The 15351-nt window shown below is 48.7% G+C and overlaps 1 protein-coding gene across 1 annotated transcript in view; it reads left to right on the top strand.

The window, feature by feature from the left end:
* The window catches only part of LOC147418390 (Protein kinase superfamily protein), a 76261-nt gene that overhangs the window by 44068 nt on the left and 16842 nt on the right, over window positions 1-15351 (top strand). The window contains exon 17 of the mRNA XM_086507282.1: window positions 14593-14734. Within this exon, the coding sequence (XP_086363408.1) occupies window positions 14593-14734 (142 nt within the window). The remainder of the gene's footprint in view (window positions 1-14592; window positions 14735-15351) is intronic.

The following is a 15351-nucleotide window of genomic DNA, read 5'->3' as shown; positions in this document are numbered from 1 at the left end:
TCAACCAAAAAGCTGACAAAAACTCAGCTGTGAGACCCTCCTCCTGCCAATAAGGTGCTGCAGTAGGACGAGCCTCTCCGTGCTGCCAGTATGTGACGTCCCAATCGAACAATATACTGAAAGAAAGAGACACCTAGATGGTCGGCTGAGGAGAAAGGATCCCTCCAAAACCACTCTCCAGGATCCCACTGCACTTGTGCCAGTGGACAGCTCTCCCAAGCCCACAGTCTCCACCTGCCTGTCCCAAGAGCTGCTGGGTCAGGATCTATGACACATTTCCTCCCACAGATGCCCACGGATCCTCTGGAAACAACACTTTGCAACATGTGGGGCCTCTACTGAGACTGTGTGTAATCGCCCCTCGCACTGTAGCTCGAAAAACATGGAGGGTACAATCTCTGAGCAAGCCCAAACTGCGATGAGGACCTCTAGTCGCGTGAAGGCTCCCATCCATCTAGGTGCTACTGACTCGACAGGTGTAAGCCAATCAACTGGTATTGCCTCTGTGATGCCCCCCCCCCCCCCCCCCCCCCCCCCCCCCCCCCCCCCCGCCCCCCCTCTCGAGAACAAGGTACAGTAATGACCTGCCAGGCCACGTTGGCCCGAGCTAGTGAGTGTCGCGCCCTCACCAAAGGAAGTTCCTGATCAGCCTCTCAACCTGGCTGATGTCAGATGCAGGAGCTCGAAAAGATCCAACAAGATGTAATGTACCACATAGTAGCCAACAACACCTGGTTGGCCACAACACTGCCTGCCAAAGAAAGTCGTGCCGAGCTCCAGTCTAACAGCTTCCTGTTGATGCACAGGAGTAGGGGAGCAATCTGCTGCTCAGGAGACAAGTCCAAGCCAGCCTGACAGCCCAAGTACCGAACTTGCAGTCCCTGGGGGGATCCATCTGAAACCGTCACCCGACAGCCAATCAGGCACAGGAGCACTGCCAACCGAGAAAGCCACTGTCTTCCTCCAGTTGATCAGTTCGCTTGATGCACAACAAAACGCCTCAAGAGCCTGCTCACACCTGCGTAAGTTGGCCTCCTGGCCCTCCAAGTACAAAGCTGAGTCGTCTGCAAACTCAACGCATAGTAGCTCATTGCCCCGAATAGGGAGCTCTAAGCCACGTAGACCAGCCTGCTGTGAAACCAAAAACCTGCTCATCGCCTCGGCATAGAACAGATAGAGGAAGGGGGCAAGAGGGCAACCTTGTCTGACCGAACGTGTGAGCATGAAACGGTCTCCTCTCCCTCCTGCCAAAAGCACCTGACTGTGTGCACATATGTAGAGAGCTGACACACCTCTGATCCAAGCATCAGAGAACGCATAGAGTGCCCTCCAAAAAGTCCCGGTCAACTCTATCGTAAGCCTTCTCAAAATCGAGAAGCAAAATCACCAGATCCTCACCGTGGAGGCGCGCGAGGGTTGAAGCCTCCCAAAAAGTAAAGATGTTGTCAAGGATATTGTGCTCCTTGACAAAACCTATCTGGGTCCCATGTATAATGCATTCTAGAAGTGGCTGAATCCTCAAACTCAGAGCCTCGGCTAGAATTTTGTAGGTTGAGTTGAGGATGGTGATGGGTCGCCATTGCTGAATGTCATCCAAGGAGCCACCCTCCTTGGGAATGAGGTAGATCAAGCCCTCCTCATTCTGTCAGGCATCTCTCCCGTGTGTAAGATGTACTGAAAAGCGCTTCATAGGTCCGAGCCAAGCAAGTCCTATTACTCTAAGAAAAAACTGGGAGTCAAACCATCCTCGACGGAACAACTACCACGGGGAAGTGCTTTGAGGGCCGTGTGGAGCTTCTCTAGCTGAAAAGGCAGCACAAGCCTCTGGCGCATCTCCTCAGTCACAAGACAAGGCATCTGTGCCCAAACCTGCTATCTGCATGCATCATGACACTATGACTGAGGCTCTGTTTACAACAGGTCACGGCAAAAGTAAGTAGCAATTGCACGCATGTCCTCTGGCTGTGAGGCAACTGACCCGCCAAGCGTCCTCAACTAGCTGACATTGGCGTGCGCATGCCGAGGTCCCACTGTCACTCTCACCCACGTGGGTCCATTGAGATGCCTGGCGATGGAAAGCAAACTTATGACGTCTCTCCTCTGTGCTAGCAAGCTTGGTCGAGCTTGCTGTAACTGCTCCTCCAACCAGGGGCTGTCTGGGTGCTGCTCGTGCATCCTCTGCAAGAAAGCAACGCCTCGTCGTAGATGTTGCTGCTCCTCTCTCGCTGCAGCCAAGCGGGCCGTAGACTCTTGAAGAAAGAACCGACTAAGTTGAGCAAGCCTAGAGGCCACTCTGTCAGCGGGAGAGTCCTGCATGTCCAGGCCCTCTGTCCAAAGAGCCACCACTCGCTCTTTGAGCTCAATGTCCAGCAAGACCCTCTCTGGGATGCGAATCGTCGTGCTCCCCCTCCTCTGTCTATCTACCACTGTGAGGATCACTGGTGCATAGTCCGAAAAAGATGTCCCAGCCAGAATGCAAACCGTCCCACCCAAGTCACCGAAGTGGCACTCCTCCCACTTTGCAGTCCGAACGAGAGAAGGCCAGGTTGTCTGGGGGCCTCACAAAGCCAGAGTGCTGCCAAACATTTGAAACCCTCAAAGTCATACATAGCCTCTCCCAAGCTGCCAACTCAGCTCCATGCACAGTAGCATGGCTACCTCCAATTTTGTCAAAGGGGTCCTCCAACGTGTTGAAGTGCCCCCCAATGCACCATTGCTGTGCCTGCGGCAGAGACTCTATAATGTGAGACCAAAACTCTGCACGTGCACTCGGAACATTGGGCGCATAGATGTTCAGGAAGCCGAAGAGGCAACCCTGAACCTGCATAGTAATAGACTGAGCCGTGCCAGGCACAATAATACCTCTGTTTACAATGGCCTGCTGCCAAAAGTCCGCAATAGTCATACATACCCCTCCTTGGATACCACCAGGTCCAAATGCAGTCGACCAAAATGTCTCATATCGCCCACGAAAAAGCTGACCACATTATCTAATGCAACTCTCACACAAATGATGCTCCTGTAGCATAAGGAGATCAATCTCTCCTCCCACAAGGCATCGGTAAATATCCTGTCGTAATCGGCCCCTGTGGCGTTGAAATTGGGGCCCACCTAATCCCTGCACGTTCCATGAGACGATCCTCATGGAGAGCGAGAGAGAATTGAAGCTGCAACAACAGCTAACCGTGCTATCTTCGAGGCTGGCTTGGACGGGGAATAATCCGCATCTGAGCGTCCCCGAGATAGGCGTGACTGCAAAGAGTGTCTAGCCTAGGCCCAAGAAGAGCGAGCCGTGCGTAGGGCAACCTCCTCTGTCCAAGAGTCCTCATATATGTGTACATAGCATGGCGGGCTCTGTGTGTCAGCAAAGAAGTGTACCACAATGTGTCTACATCCTACCGAGTCTGGAGGTGTCACTGAATACCTGGCCAACAGCCACAAAGTCTGAACCAAGTCTGTAACCCCTAAGTCTCCCATGTGGTGAGAGAACTCGAGGGTCTGTGCTTGTAGCCACTCCAACATCGAGTCCAAGGTCCACTCAGGCTGGTCCCTGCCACATAGGGGAAAAGAGAAGCCAACCGTTGAGTCCAAGGCCTCTACCTCTCTAGCTGCAAGGAACAGAAATGAACTCTGAAGCAAGCTGCCTCAAAGTCTGGTGAAGGGTTACCAAGAAAACATGTGAAGTCGTAGGCAAATAAATCCCACCGACGACAAATGCCGAAGCTTGTTAGTCCACGAGGAACTGTTGGAAAGGGAGACGTCTGCACCAGAAGGGGGGGTCGCAAGAAAGGCTCTCCCTCTCTGCCAAGCGATTTGTGACAAAAGCACTACCAATAGATCTCCTAGCAGTCGAGGATGATCTTGCCGCCTGGGCCGGCTGTGGGGTAGGATCGGGAGGAGAAGTGGAAGGAGGGGGCTAGCGGGAGGAGGAGTAGAGGGGTGGGAAGCCGCAGAGGGAGAGAGGCGAGGTGGGGCGGAGGAGGAAGGAGGCGCCGCCGGGGGGGGGGGGGGGGGGGCTTTCGGAGTAGAGGCTGAGGTGGAAGGTGGAGCTGAGACCTCTTCTTGCTGAAGAGGGTTGAAACGGTTCCTTGTGGGAACCATTGCTGTTGGCCTGAAGCTTGGGGACCACTCTGAGTGCCATGCTGACGTGGTGGCCCCTGTCGACACCGACCACGAACCTCATGCCAGCCCTCCTCCGCTTGAGCCCCAGGCTTGGAGGGTGGCTCTGTCTACGTACACTGTGACCACATCGTCTAATGCGGCTCTCACATGGATGATGCTCCTGTAGCATAAGGAGATAATCTCTCCTCCCACAAGGCAACACTGAAGCTCTTGACGTAGTCGGCCCCTCTGACGCTGAAACTGGGGCCCACCTAATTCCTGCACGTTCCATGAGACGATCCTCATGGGGAGCGGAGCGAGAGAGAACAGATGCTGCCGCAGTAGCTAAACGTGCTATCTTCGAGGCTGGCTTGGATGGGGAGTAATTTGCATCCGAGCGTCCTCTAGATAGGCGTGACCGTAGAGAGTGCCTAGCCCAAGCCCAAGTAGACTGAGCCGTACGTAAAGCAACCTCCTCTGTCCAAGAGTCCTCATGAATGTGTACATATCATGGCTAGCATTGCCGAGCAGAGCTTTGTTATGGTTAGCCAAGGGTTCGTCCAAGCTTACCCATTTCGAGAGAGAGAGAGAGAGAGAGAGAGAGAGAGAGAGAGAGAGAGAGAGAGAGAGAGAGAGAGAGAGAGAGAGAGAGAGAGAGAGAGAGAGAATGCATAAGAATGCTTATGCATGTGCTATAGCTGTTAGAGGGAAATTTGAAGAGAAATTAAACGTTCTCTGCTTATTCCAACTCCGTGTGTGTATATGTGTGTGTATGTGTGAGTGTGTGTGCGTGCGTGTGTGTGGGTGGATGCTTATGCGTGTATAATAGCCGTCAGAGGGAGACGACCAATGAGTGTCTCAGTGGTCTATCGCGCACAGAATTTCCATGGCATGTGTTGTGTGCGTAGTGTGGTCACAAGCTCTTGTTCTGCTGTGTGCAACTTAAATGAACTGCAATATCGCCTTATTGTAGCTATCGCTTGAGGCCATAATCGTAGGCGAAGCTCAATCATGGCGGTTATATGCAACACCCCAATTAGGGGGATTACTATTCTGAGCTCGCACCCACAACCAACGCCTAGTTAGTGTAGGTAATTAGGTAAAGAACTATAGTGATGCATTCCCACGTAGAAAATCTCAAAGGTTTGCCATAATTTGACGAAGAATAAAGCTACCTCAATTATTATGACCTTGTATCAACTTCTTAGCGAGTATTTGCCAGTTTCTTATATCCATTATTATGCAGTGCCATGCGGTTGTTATTTTTCACATCATAATATAACATGATCAGGTATCGATGAGGCAATTTTACGGCATTGATTTGTGTACTAGAGGTAAAGCAGGCTTTTGATTATGAAAACTCACAAATAAAACATATATCATGGAGAATACATCAATATTTCGATCCTAGTGAGGGAAGAAAACAAAAACTTCTTGGGTTTGTAGATTCACTAAACTGGTTTGTAAAACCTCAAATTATAAGGAAAGACTAAAAACAAAAAACCCTGTGGGAGTTGGGATAAGCAAACTCCACTATGCAAAGGGGATTTTTTGAAGCTATCGAGCCTTCAACAAGTGGTATATCGACCTGTTCATTGCTTATACTCATTCCGCATTCCTATCATATCATTGCTAACCTGTGTAAGTAACATAAAAGAGTTTGAGCATTAAACATTGGTCCTAAGAAATACCATAATGCAAGGTTGTGTATATGTGTAACAGAAGGTACGTATAGCGATATGTGTCAATGTGTGTGTAAGTGGGAGATAAATATAGCATTAATAAGTATGAGAGAGAGAGAGAGAGAGAGAGAGAGAGAGAGAGAGAGAGAGAGAGAGAGAGAGAGAGAGAGAGAGAGAGAGAGAGAGAGAGAGAGAGAGAGAGAGAGAGAGAGAGAGAGAGAGAGAGAGAGAGAATGAATGAAATGAAATGTTATATTAATGTCTTCAAAAGGCCAAAGTGACCTATGAGACCAGCAAGTTACAATGTGGTGGATCTGATACAAGGTCAGAGTAACAAAAATGACAAAATAAAATACTATGGAATCCTAAACTGCTAGGTGTGAGCTAAGCAGCTAGGTGGGATAACTAAATCACAAAAAATCCAGCATTGGTCGCTGGCGGATCTCATCAATCTCCTCCATGGTCAATAGCTTGAGAGAGAGAGAGAGAGAGAGAGAGAGAGAGAGAGAGAGAGAGAGAGAGAGAGAGAGAGAGAGAGAGAGAGAGAGAGAGAGAGATGTTATATTAACGTCTTCAAAAGGCCAAAATGACCTATGAGACCAAAAAGTTACAATTGGTGAATCTGATACCATGTCTAAGTACGGAAATTACAGAGTTACAAAGAACTAAATCTAAAACAGTAAGGAGAATTGGGAGGGGGGGGGGGTTGTGTGTTCAGATGAAATCTCTCATCAGTCGCTATCGGATCTCATCGACCTCCTCCATGGTCAGTACTTTGGTTGGACGTCTTGCATGTCGAGCTAGAGTGATCTGTATCTTTTGTTGCAGCCTTCGTCGGTAGCGGGAGACCCCCCGAGGTCGTGGACGTCTGGATCTGCCACGGAGCAGTGTACCTCTAGTATGAGTAGGCTCTGAGATCTGCTGTAATGACTGCTCTGTTGGCTCCTCTCTGGCTGGTGTAAAGGAATCTGTGATTCGTCTCTGAGACTGTCTTTCCTCTGATGTCCTCAGAAAGCTCTCCCTAAGTTTGCGCAGCTCTAGCAGGAACAATCCGAGACACCTCTGATCCTTGTATCTCATGACTCTAGAAAAAGGTCCGAACCCTTCTCTGAACAGGCAGTGGAAGCGGCCGCGTATCTCATAGTATGCTGGGCAGTGACATGTGTAGTGCAATTCTGTCTTTGGCTCTAAGTTACATAGGTGACATATCGTAGCTCCTGCCGGCACCCCTCGAAAACGGCCGGTCTCGATTTGGAGCTGATGTGAGGATGTGCGTATCTGTCCAATAGCGCATCTTATCCCATGAGATAAGTGTGTCCATGTATGCAAGCCTAGTCGCAAAGCCGTCCTCCGTGAGTTGGAGAAGATGCTCTCTGTAGAAGGCCATCTTCGTGCCTAGCTCCTGTGACAACTGTATCCATGTGCTCTTGGTATTTAGCTGAATCAGATCCTGACGTATGAGTCTGGTGATCTTTGTCCATGTGAGGAACAGAGAGGGTGCATCCAGGGAGTATTGAAGCGGAGGTAATCTATCCATGTTGAGACCATGCGACTGAAACCATGCTGTTATCTGTCCATACCAACATGCTGTATCGCCTTGTAGAGCTAGTTGTCGAGATGACTCCAGGGCAAGCCGAGCGTATCTGTCCCTGGGGAGATCCCATAGACCGTGCATAAAGGAAACTGACCTCGTCAATGCCTCCACCACAAGAGGGGGGAGGGGGGGGGGGCGCTAGCTTGGCTCGGATAATCTCATGTGGTACTGAGGCCTTAGCCCGAATTATCCGAGCGATCATGGAGACCAGAGGCCTCTCCATACATCTCCATCCGTTTGTGTTGCCAGATCTCCCCTGGTGGTCTATTGAGGGTCCCCATACTTGAACTCCATAGAGCATAGCTGGAGTCACTAGAGTGTCAAAAAGCCAAAGTTATGTTCGCGGTTCTTGAAATTGGACATGCGAACACATCCTCTCCAGTCCTCCCAAAGCTGCATATGCTCTCGTCAGTCTAGTCTCTGATGCTCTCCTTAGTGACAACACCGGTCCAACGAAGACTACCCCAAGATAAGTATATGCATCTGTGTACTCCACAGTCTCCTGGCCATACATAAATGTGGGTGCCGACCTCTTGACCCACTGTGATGTGGTGTTGAACACCATATCCTTGGTTTTCCCCAGATTGACAAACCATCCACTGTCACGAGCAAATGTATGCAGAGCATCCAAATGACGCTTCATCCCCTTTGGAGAGTAAGAAATCAGCACAATATCATCAGCATATAGTAACAGCGGAATCCATGTCCCTGCTAGCTGAGGCCCCCTGTCCCGTGATGCTCTACATAGTCCGAAAACTCATCCACATACATCCCAAAAAGAGTCGGGGATAGGGGGCATCCCTGCTTTACTCCAATAGTGGAGAGGACCATGTCAGACATTCCCTCAATGGGGGGGGGGGAGAAGAGAGAGAGAGAGAGAGAGAGAGAGAGAGAGAGAGAGAGAGAGAGAGAGAGAGAGAGAGAGAGAGAGAGAGAGAGAGAGAGAGAGAGAGAGAGATGAAATGATATATTAACGTCCACGGAAGGCCAAAGTGACCTATGAGACCAAAAAAGTTACAAGTGGTGAATCTAATACAATCTCTTGAGTACAACTTTTTTTTTTTTTTTTTGGGTTGGGTTGGGGGGGGGGGGGTGTTTCACTGGAAATCCCTCATCGATCGGTGGCGAATCTCGTCAATATCCTCCATAGTCAGTGCTTTGATTGGGCGCCTCGCATTTGGAGCTAGGGTGATCCGGATCTTTTGTTGCAGCCTCCTTCGATATCGTGAAGCCCCTCATGGTCATGGGTGTCTGGATCTCCCTAGCTCAATCGCCCGATCGATCAACGTCCCTCTGGTGTGGGTTTGATTTGAAGCTGACCTATATTGTGGTGAGCACTCCTATGGCTGCTTACTGTCTGCAGGTGTAAAGAAATCTGTGATTTGCCTCGGAGATTGGCTCTTCCCCGTTGCCCTCAGCAAGCTCTTCGTGTGTTTGTGCAGCTCTGAGTAAAAACAGGCCTAGGCATCTCTGGTCTGGGTATCTCATGACTCTAGAAAGTGGTCCGAAACCGTCTCTGGACAAGCAGTGAATGCGGCCACGGATCTCATAGTACACCGGGCAATGACATACATAGTGCAGCTCTGTCTCTGGCTCAATATGACATAAATGGCTTATCCTGGCCTCTGCTTGTACTCCTCGAAATCTACGAGTCTCGATCTGAAGCTGATGCGAGGATGTGCGTATCTGGCCAATAACACACCGTATTCCATGAGATAAGTGTGAATCTATGTATCCAAGCCTCGTCTCAAATCCGTCCTCCATGAGTTGGAGAAGATGCTCTCTATAGAAAGCATCTTCGTGCCCAACTCCTCTATCGGCTGTATCCATGTGCTCCCGATATCTAGCTGAATCAAATCCTGACGTATGAGTCTAGTGATCTCGGTCCGTGTGATAGATAGGGAGGGTGCATCCAAAGAGTACTGGAAAGGGGGCAATCTGTCCATGCTGAACCCATGTAACTGAAACCATGATGTCATCTGCCCATACCAACATGTTGTATCACCGTGCAGCGCTAGCTATGTGGAGGACTCAAGGGCTAGCCGAGCATATTTGTCTCTGGGGAGGTCCCATAAACTGTGCCATCAAGGATACTGACCTGGTAAGTGCCCCGATCATGAGGGGAGGAGCAGCTAGCTCGGCTCGACTAATGTCATGTTTCACTGAGGCCTTAGCCCGAATCATCCAAGAAATCATAGAGACTAGAGGCCTCTCCATACATCTTCATCCATCAGTGCTACCAGATTTGCCATGGTGATCCACTGAGGGTCCCCATATCTGAACTCCATAAAGCATAGTTGAAGCTACTAGAGTGTCGGAAAGCCAAAGCTTTGTTCGAGGTTCCTGAAACTGAATCTACAAACACATCCTCTCTAGTCTCCCTAATGCTGCGTAAGCTCTGGTTAGTCTCAACTTTACTGCTCTCCTCAAGGAGATTACTAGGCCACTGAAGACCACCCCAAGATAGGTTATATGCATCCGTATACGCCACAGTCTCTCGACCATATGTAAATGTAGGAGTCGACTGTACCATGATGTTAAACGCCATTACCTTGGTCTTATCAAGGTTCACTGACATTCCACTATCTTGGGCAAACACCTATAATGCATCCAAATGACACTACATCCCCTCTGGAGAATATGAAATCAGCACAATATCATCAACATATAACAATAGCGGAATCCATGTCCCTGCTAGCTAAGCACCTCTGTCTCCCTCTCACTCTACATAGTCTGAAAACTCATCCACATACATCCCAAAGATAGTCTACTCGATCAGACTCCTTGAAACCAAAAAAAAAAGTCGACTCGTTTCGTCCGTTTTACTGAAACGTTTCGGCGGTGTCGGCGTTTCAGAGGGCGGAAAGGCGTTTTTATGTCACACTGGAATAGATGCATACAACCTAACCAATGTGCGACCAACCACGATTGTGCGATATTTCCCAGAAATCATGGGATCTCCTGACTTGAAGATAGGTATTAGGCACAATCCTGGACAAACCCTCATACATGGCTTGATTAAACATCATAGCAAGAATATCTGCAAGCATGTCTCTGGCATGGATGAAATGCTGTGCTACCAGACCATCATGATCATGTGCTCTTCCTCTTCATCTTGTCAATGGCTTTCCGTACCCTCTCAACAGTAAAGAAAGTACATGTCTCTAGTGGGTCCTGCAAAGGTGACTACCCTGATGCTGTGTAGAGAGATGTGGCATTCTCCCCCCATGTCTTTGTGGAGGTGATGGGTGGTGCTGGTGAGTGCTCCTGAAATAGCCTCCATGCCTCGCTCAAGTCCTGACTCATAAATAGCTGATCCATATCCCGCTCTAACTGAGATATATAAGCCCTCTTCCGTGACTATCTATATGTATTAGAGAGAGAGAGAGAGAGAGAGAGAGAGAGAGAGAGAGAGAGAGAGAGAGAGAGAGAGAGAGAGAGAGAGAGAGAGAGAGAGAGAGAGAGAGAGAGAGAGAGGTGTTGTGTGGTCAGGTGATCTTTTGTCTTGTGAAACCGGCCCATAGGGCGGTAGACTTTGGCTTTCACCCGAAACTTTACTTTACTTGAACTTTAGGACACAAAGGAACTTCACGAATAAACCTGTGAATGGAATTAAACACTTGAAGAGATTTCACCACTTGGTAGCTAGAGCGCTACCAAGAAGACAGTGACACCTTGTAGGCCCCAAAGACTGGCGCCTCTTTCGGTATTTCTTTATTCTTATTAAACTTGAGAAAAACCTGTAAATTTCTACAAGCTGTCCCACTTTTATCGGGCTGAAATTCCTCTTCTCCAACCCGATTTCGGCAACATAACCACAGTACAAGTCTCCACAATGCAATTACAGCACGCTGAGCTCTTTGTTTTGCGTTCTGATTCCCGTGCCAATCACTTCTGTGGTCACTTGCCCCTTGAATTAGACGAGATTCCTCGCGAGAAATCTCTCTAATTTGTCTTGTACAAGCACCCAATGCTTTCCTGAGGCTCCCCTAGCAAATAAATGATCCGAACGCTTCCACCTAACCCTCACTAAGCTGTCCAAACCTGTCCATGGCTGTAATTGCAGGTTTTTGACCCAATTTCACCAGCATAATGGTGCAAAAATCCTTGTAGATCAAAAGTACACGTCAAGGACACTTTCCCTTGCGGTATGGAAGCTTTCCAGTGAGCTGCAGGTCAATTTCAGCATGCTGTAATTCCCTATATTTTGTCATTGTCAGGTGCCCAAAGCCCTGTTTAAGCATCCCACGGCTTTCCCGAGGCTCCGCTGGTAATGTCCTGTAGTTTAGGTGCGAAAAACACAGCAGGCTGTAATTTTCTGTTTTTGATCATTTGGGCGGAATGAACACCTCTACGCGTGCGTAAGATGCACCCGCACGCAATGGGACAGTTCCCCTGTAAATCGGATGTGTTTTCACGTGAGAAAACTCTCCGTTTTCTTATTCCTTCGCGATGGAATTGTGCGTATGTGAAGGGGATTAGCAATTAGCTAATTTGGTTTCTGTACAGAAGGCTCTCACCTTGGCAAACGCGCATAAAACCCCCAGAACTGTACATGGTCATTTGAGACGCCCAACTAGTGGGGCATTACCATATGTGCAAAGGGGGGAGAGAGATGCGTGAGAGCAAATCGTCGCGCTACAAAGAGCAACGGAGAAGGCAAGCTTTCCATTAAAGCTATGATCACCTGCACCCACTACCCACACACACACTGTAGCACATTGTGGAGCAAAAATCAGCCCTCTCAAAATGGGCGCCTCTAGGTGGGATGAGCTTGGGAAGCGCACTTGGAGCCCAATTTGCGTGACCGAATTTACCACAACGAAAACATGAGTTGACGAAATTGCCCCATTCCAACTTTAAAAGATGTCGTTTGCCTACCAAGGAGTCCCCTGAGTTGACTGTTATACATGATGCGTGGGGATGTCTATATCCCAAAAGATGCAAAACCTAGCAGTATTCACATCTAACCTGGGAGGGCAAACCACTTTACCCAACTGGTTAGCTAGTAGCGGAAGAAAGTGATGCCATGTACGGGGAAAATCCACCACCTCCACCCATACCAGATATTTGTGTCGAATGAGACTGATAATCCTTGGTAAGAGTCCATGGCAATAGTTGTGTCATTTGCGTGTTAAAGAACAACGGTGACATTCCAAGTAGGGCATCCCTAGCCTCACTGTCTACCGACAAGACCTCAGAGAGTCCTTGGGTCCAAAAGTGAACTCCTCGAGCCACTTGACGCTTAAGCAAGAAATCCACCCATTGTCCTACATCATGTGTCGTAGGCAAGGAAAGAAAAGTATAACCGCATTTAGCGCATATTGGGCGACGAGATTTATCAATCGTTGAACAGGAATGAGGAGCTCTTTCTCAAGTTCCGGGCCCTCCAAGGACCTACAAGCATCCTCATAATCCTCATACAAGTATTCCTTAATGAGGGACATAGCGTCCACCGATGAAGAATCCATCGCTTTGTGTCGCTTGTAGATGCAAGGGCTATTGGTCATGAAATTGCAAAACCTTAAGGAGTAGAACTCTTTTAAATCAAGAGGAACACACACTACACCTCACACTCACACACACACCCAACGCAACACACTAGCAGGGAATGAAAATTGTACAGAGCAAAGTATGCATGGGCGGACGTACGCGCAATGGCAGACGTTCGCATAGGGGCTGACACGCGTGCAACACTGGTACCCACACACACGCATAGAACCGCCAGAAGCTGCTGACTGCCAACCTCTGCTAACGAGAGCAACAGCAATAACACGAGCGACAATAGGAGCGGCAAGAAGACCTGCTAGCGCAGGCAACTCGCAGCCGCAACCGCGCAAGGCAGAAGAACGTGCAGGGTGTCATGAGGACGTGGCAATTGCTAACCTTAGTTAATGGTTTCTTTCCGATGATTATTATTTAATTTTTGGGGCCCTCTTTTTGAAGTCACAAATGGCCGAACATTGTGTGGCCAGTGTGAAATGGTCGATGGCCGAGAGTTTCACCCGCAATTGGGAAGTGCAGCTCGCAACGAGATGTCGGGCCAGTCGGCTTTGGAATCCGAGCAGTAAAAATGTGTCTAGGCTCAGTTCAAAGTCATTTAGGCCCCTCGCTACACTTACAAGTTGGTGGGTACTAGGAAATTAATCTAAATGTCTGGAGCCGCACCTCCAGCCTACTCCTTCAGCTTTACTGCCTCCACAACCTTCCTCTTCCCCAAGTCCCCCCAGGGAACTTAGATGCAATGGTGCTTTGACTTAAAAGAAATGGGAAAAGGCAAAGACAAGGACACAATGAAGGATGCCAAGACAGTTAAGGTTCCAACTCCCATATTTTTTCAGTAATTATGTGCCCCACTAAAGACTGCATCTCAAATAAAGCTTTCTATAATGATAATAAGTCTCTGGCGGAGGCATAAAGAAGGTGGTACGTTTGTATGAGGAAGCGTATAGGTGAACCAGCTTCCTTCTTGGCTTCAGGCAATGTCTTCTAACCATTGTCATGATGTACCTACAGTTGCTTCTTCATCAGATGAAGATGTGCGAATGGGCACCAATACTTAATTCTCTTGTTCGTTTACCCTTGTACATACTACATAGTATGCATAGTTCTTTGAGGTGCATTTCTTATAGCATGCGTGGGTTGTGCTATCACAAGAAGTTGTGTCTCGCATTTGGAAGAATCATCTACCTCTCAAAGAGTGCATTTTCTTATGGCGATGTATGGTGGGTGCTTTACCGGTTGGTACTTTGTTGCATGTGCGGCGCATCGCCTCCTCTAGTTGTGTTCGATGTTATGGGGCTGACGAGATTGTGACGCATTTGCTTTGGGATTGCGGCTGCTCTCGGTCTTTCATTCGTCAAGTGTTTTCTACTCTGAACCCTTGTTTCTCCTCCGGAATCTTTCATAGATGGTTCTGGATTTTTGGAGTCCTCCAGCCGCCACAGTATTGGCTTGAGGTCTTCTTCAGTTGGGTGAGATATTGGGTTATGTGGACCACATGGCACCAACGTAACTCTCAGATGTTTCATGCCATGGAAATTGACCCTTTCCCTTACTTCAAATTTTTGCTTGCACAAGTATTAATTCCAATGGGGTGAATTCATTACATCGCAGCTACCGAAGTTTTCTCCTAGTGACCATCACGTTGCATGAGTTATTCATTTTCAGTACCCCAAACATGGTAATGACCTATTTTGTGTAACTTGCTTGCAGGCAGAAAGGGCTGCCAGGAGAGCTTCTGTGCTTCAAACGGCGACAGTTTACGCAGTGGCTGCAGGAACCTTCTTGAATCTAGGAGTTTCTTTGACTGGTCAGGGACTAAGTCCCTTTGCAACCCCTTCATTTATTGGATCAGGTAACAACTGCGCACCCCCCCCCCCCCCCCCCCCCCCCCCCCCCCCCCCCCCCCCCCCCCCAAAAAAAAAAAACACACTCTTCCCCAGAGATTTTATGAAATGAATTTTACCATCCACGTTTTCAAAATTTCTAAAGTGACCCATGAGAACAGACCAAGAGTTACAACCATCATATTTATGACATATCCCTTCCGTCTCCCCCCCTCCTTTTCGTTTTGCCCTTTTTATTTTTTCCTATACTTGAAGGTGTGTGCTTCTTTGCATATGTGCGAGGGTGAAATGAAATGAAATGTACTATCAACGTTAGCAAAATGCCAAAATGACCCATGAGACCAAAAGTTACAACCATCATATGTGTGATACATCTGCCTTGGACAAACTTGAGTGAAAGTGAGCCCAAACTCGGAAAGATGCTTCACATACATCGAGTGTAACGAAGAGGGTCAATCCATAAGAAAGAGGGGGGAGGGGGGAGGAGGGGAGGGGGGGGGGGGGGGTGGGGGGGGGGGTGGGGGGGTGGTTTGGTTGGTTTTACAACAAAAGGGGTCAAACTGTAAAAAGTCAAACACCCCCCCCAAAGGGAGCTACTATTGGAGGAGGGGGGAGAAGGGGGTTG

This window comes from Adiantum capillus-veneris, chromosome 30, assembly GCF_014529385.1.
Source record: "Adiantum capillus-veneris isolate H3 chromosome 30, ASM1452938v2, whole genome shotgun sequence".
In the NCBI taxonomy this organism is placed as follows: Eukaryota; Viridiplantae; Streptophyta; class Polypodiopsida; order Polypodiales; family Pteridaceae; genus Adiantum; species Adiantum capillus-veneris.
This window is presented reverse-complemented; position numbering and strand designations above follow the sequence as displayed.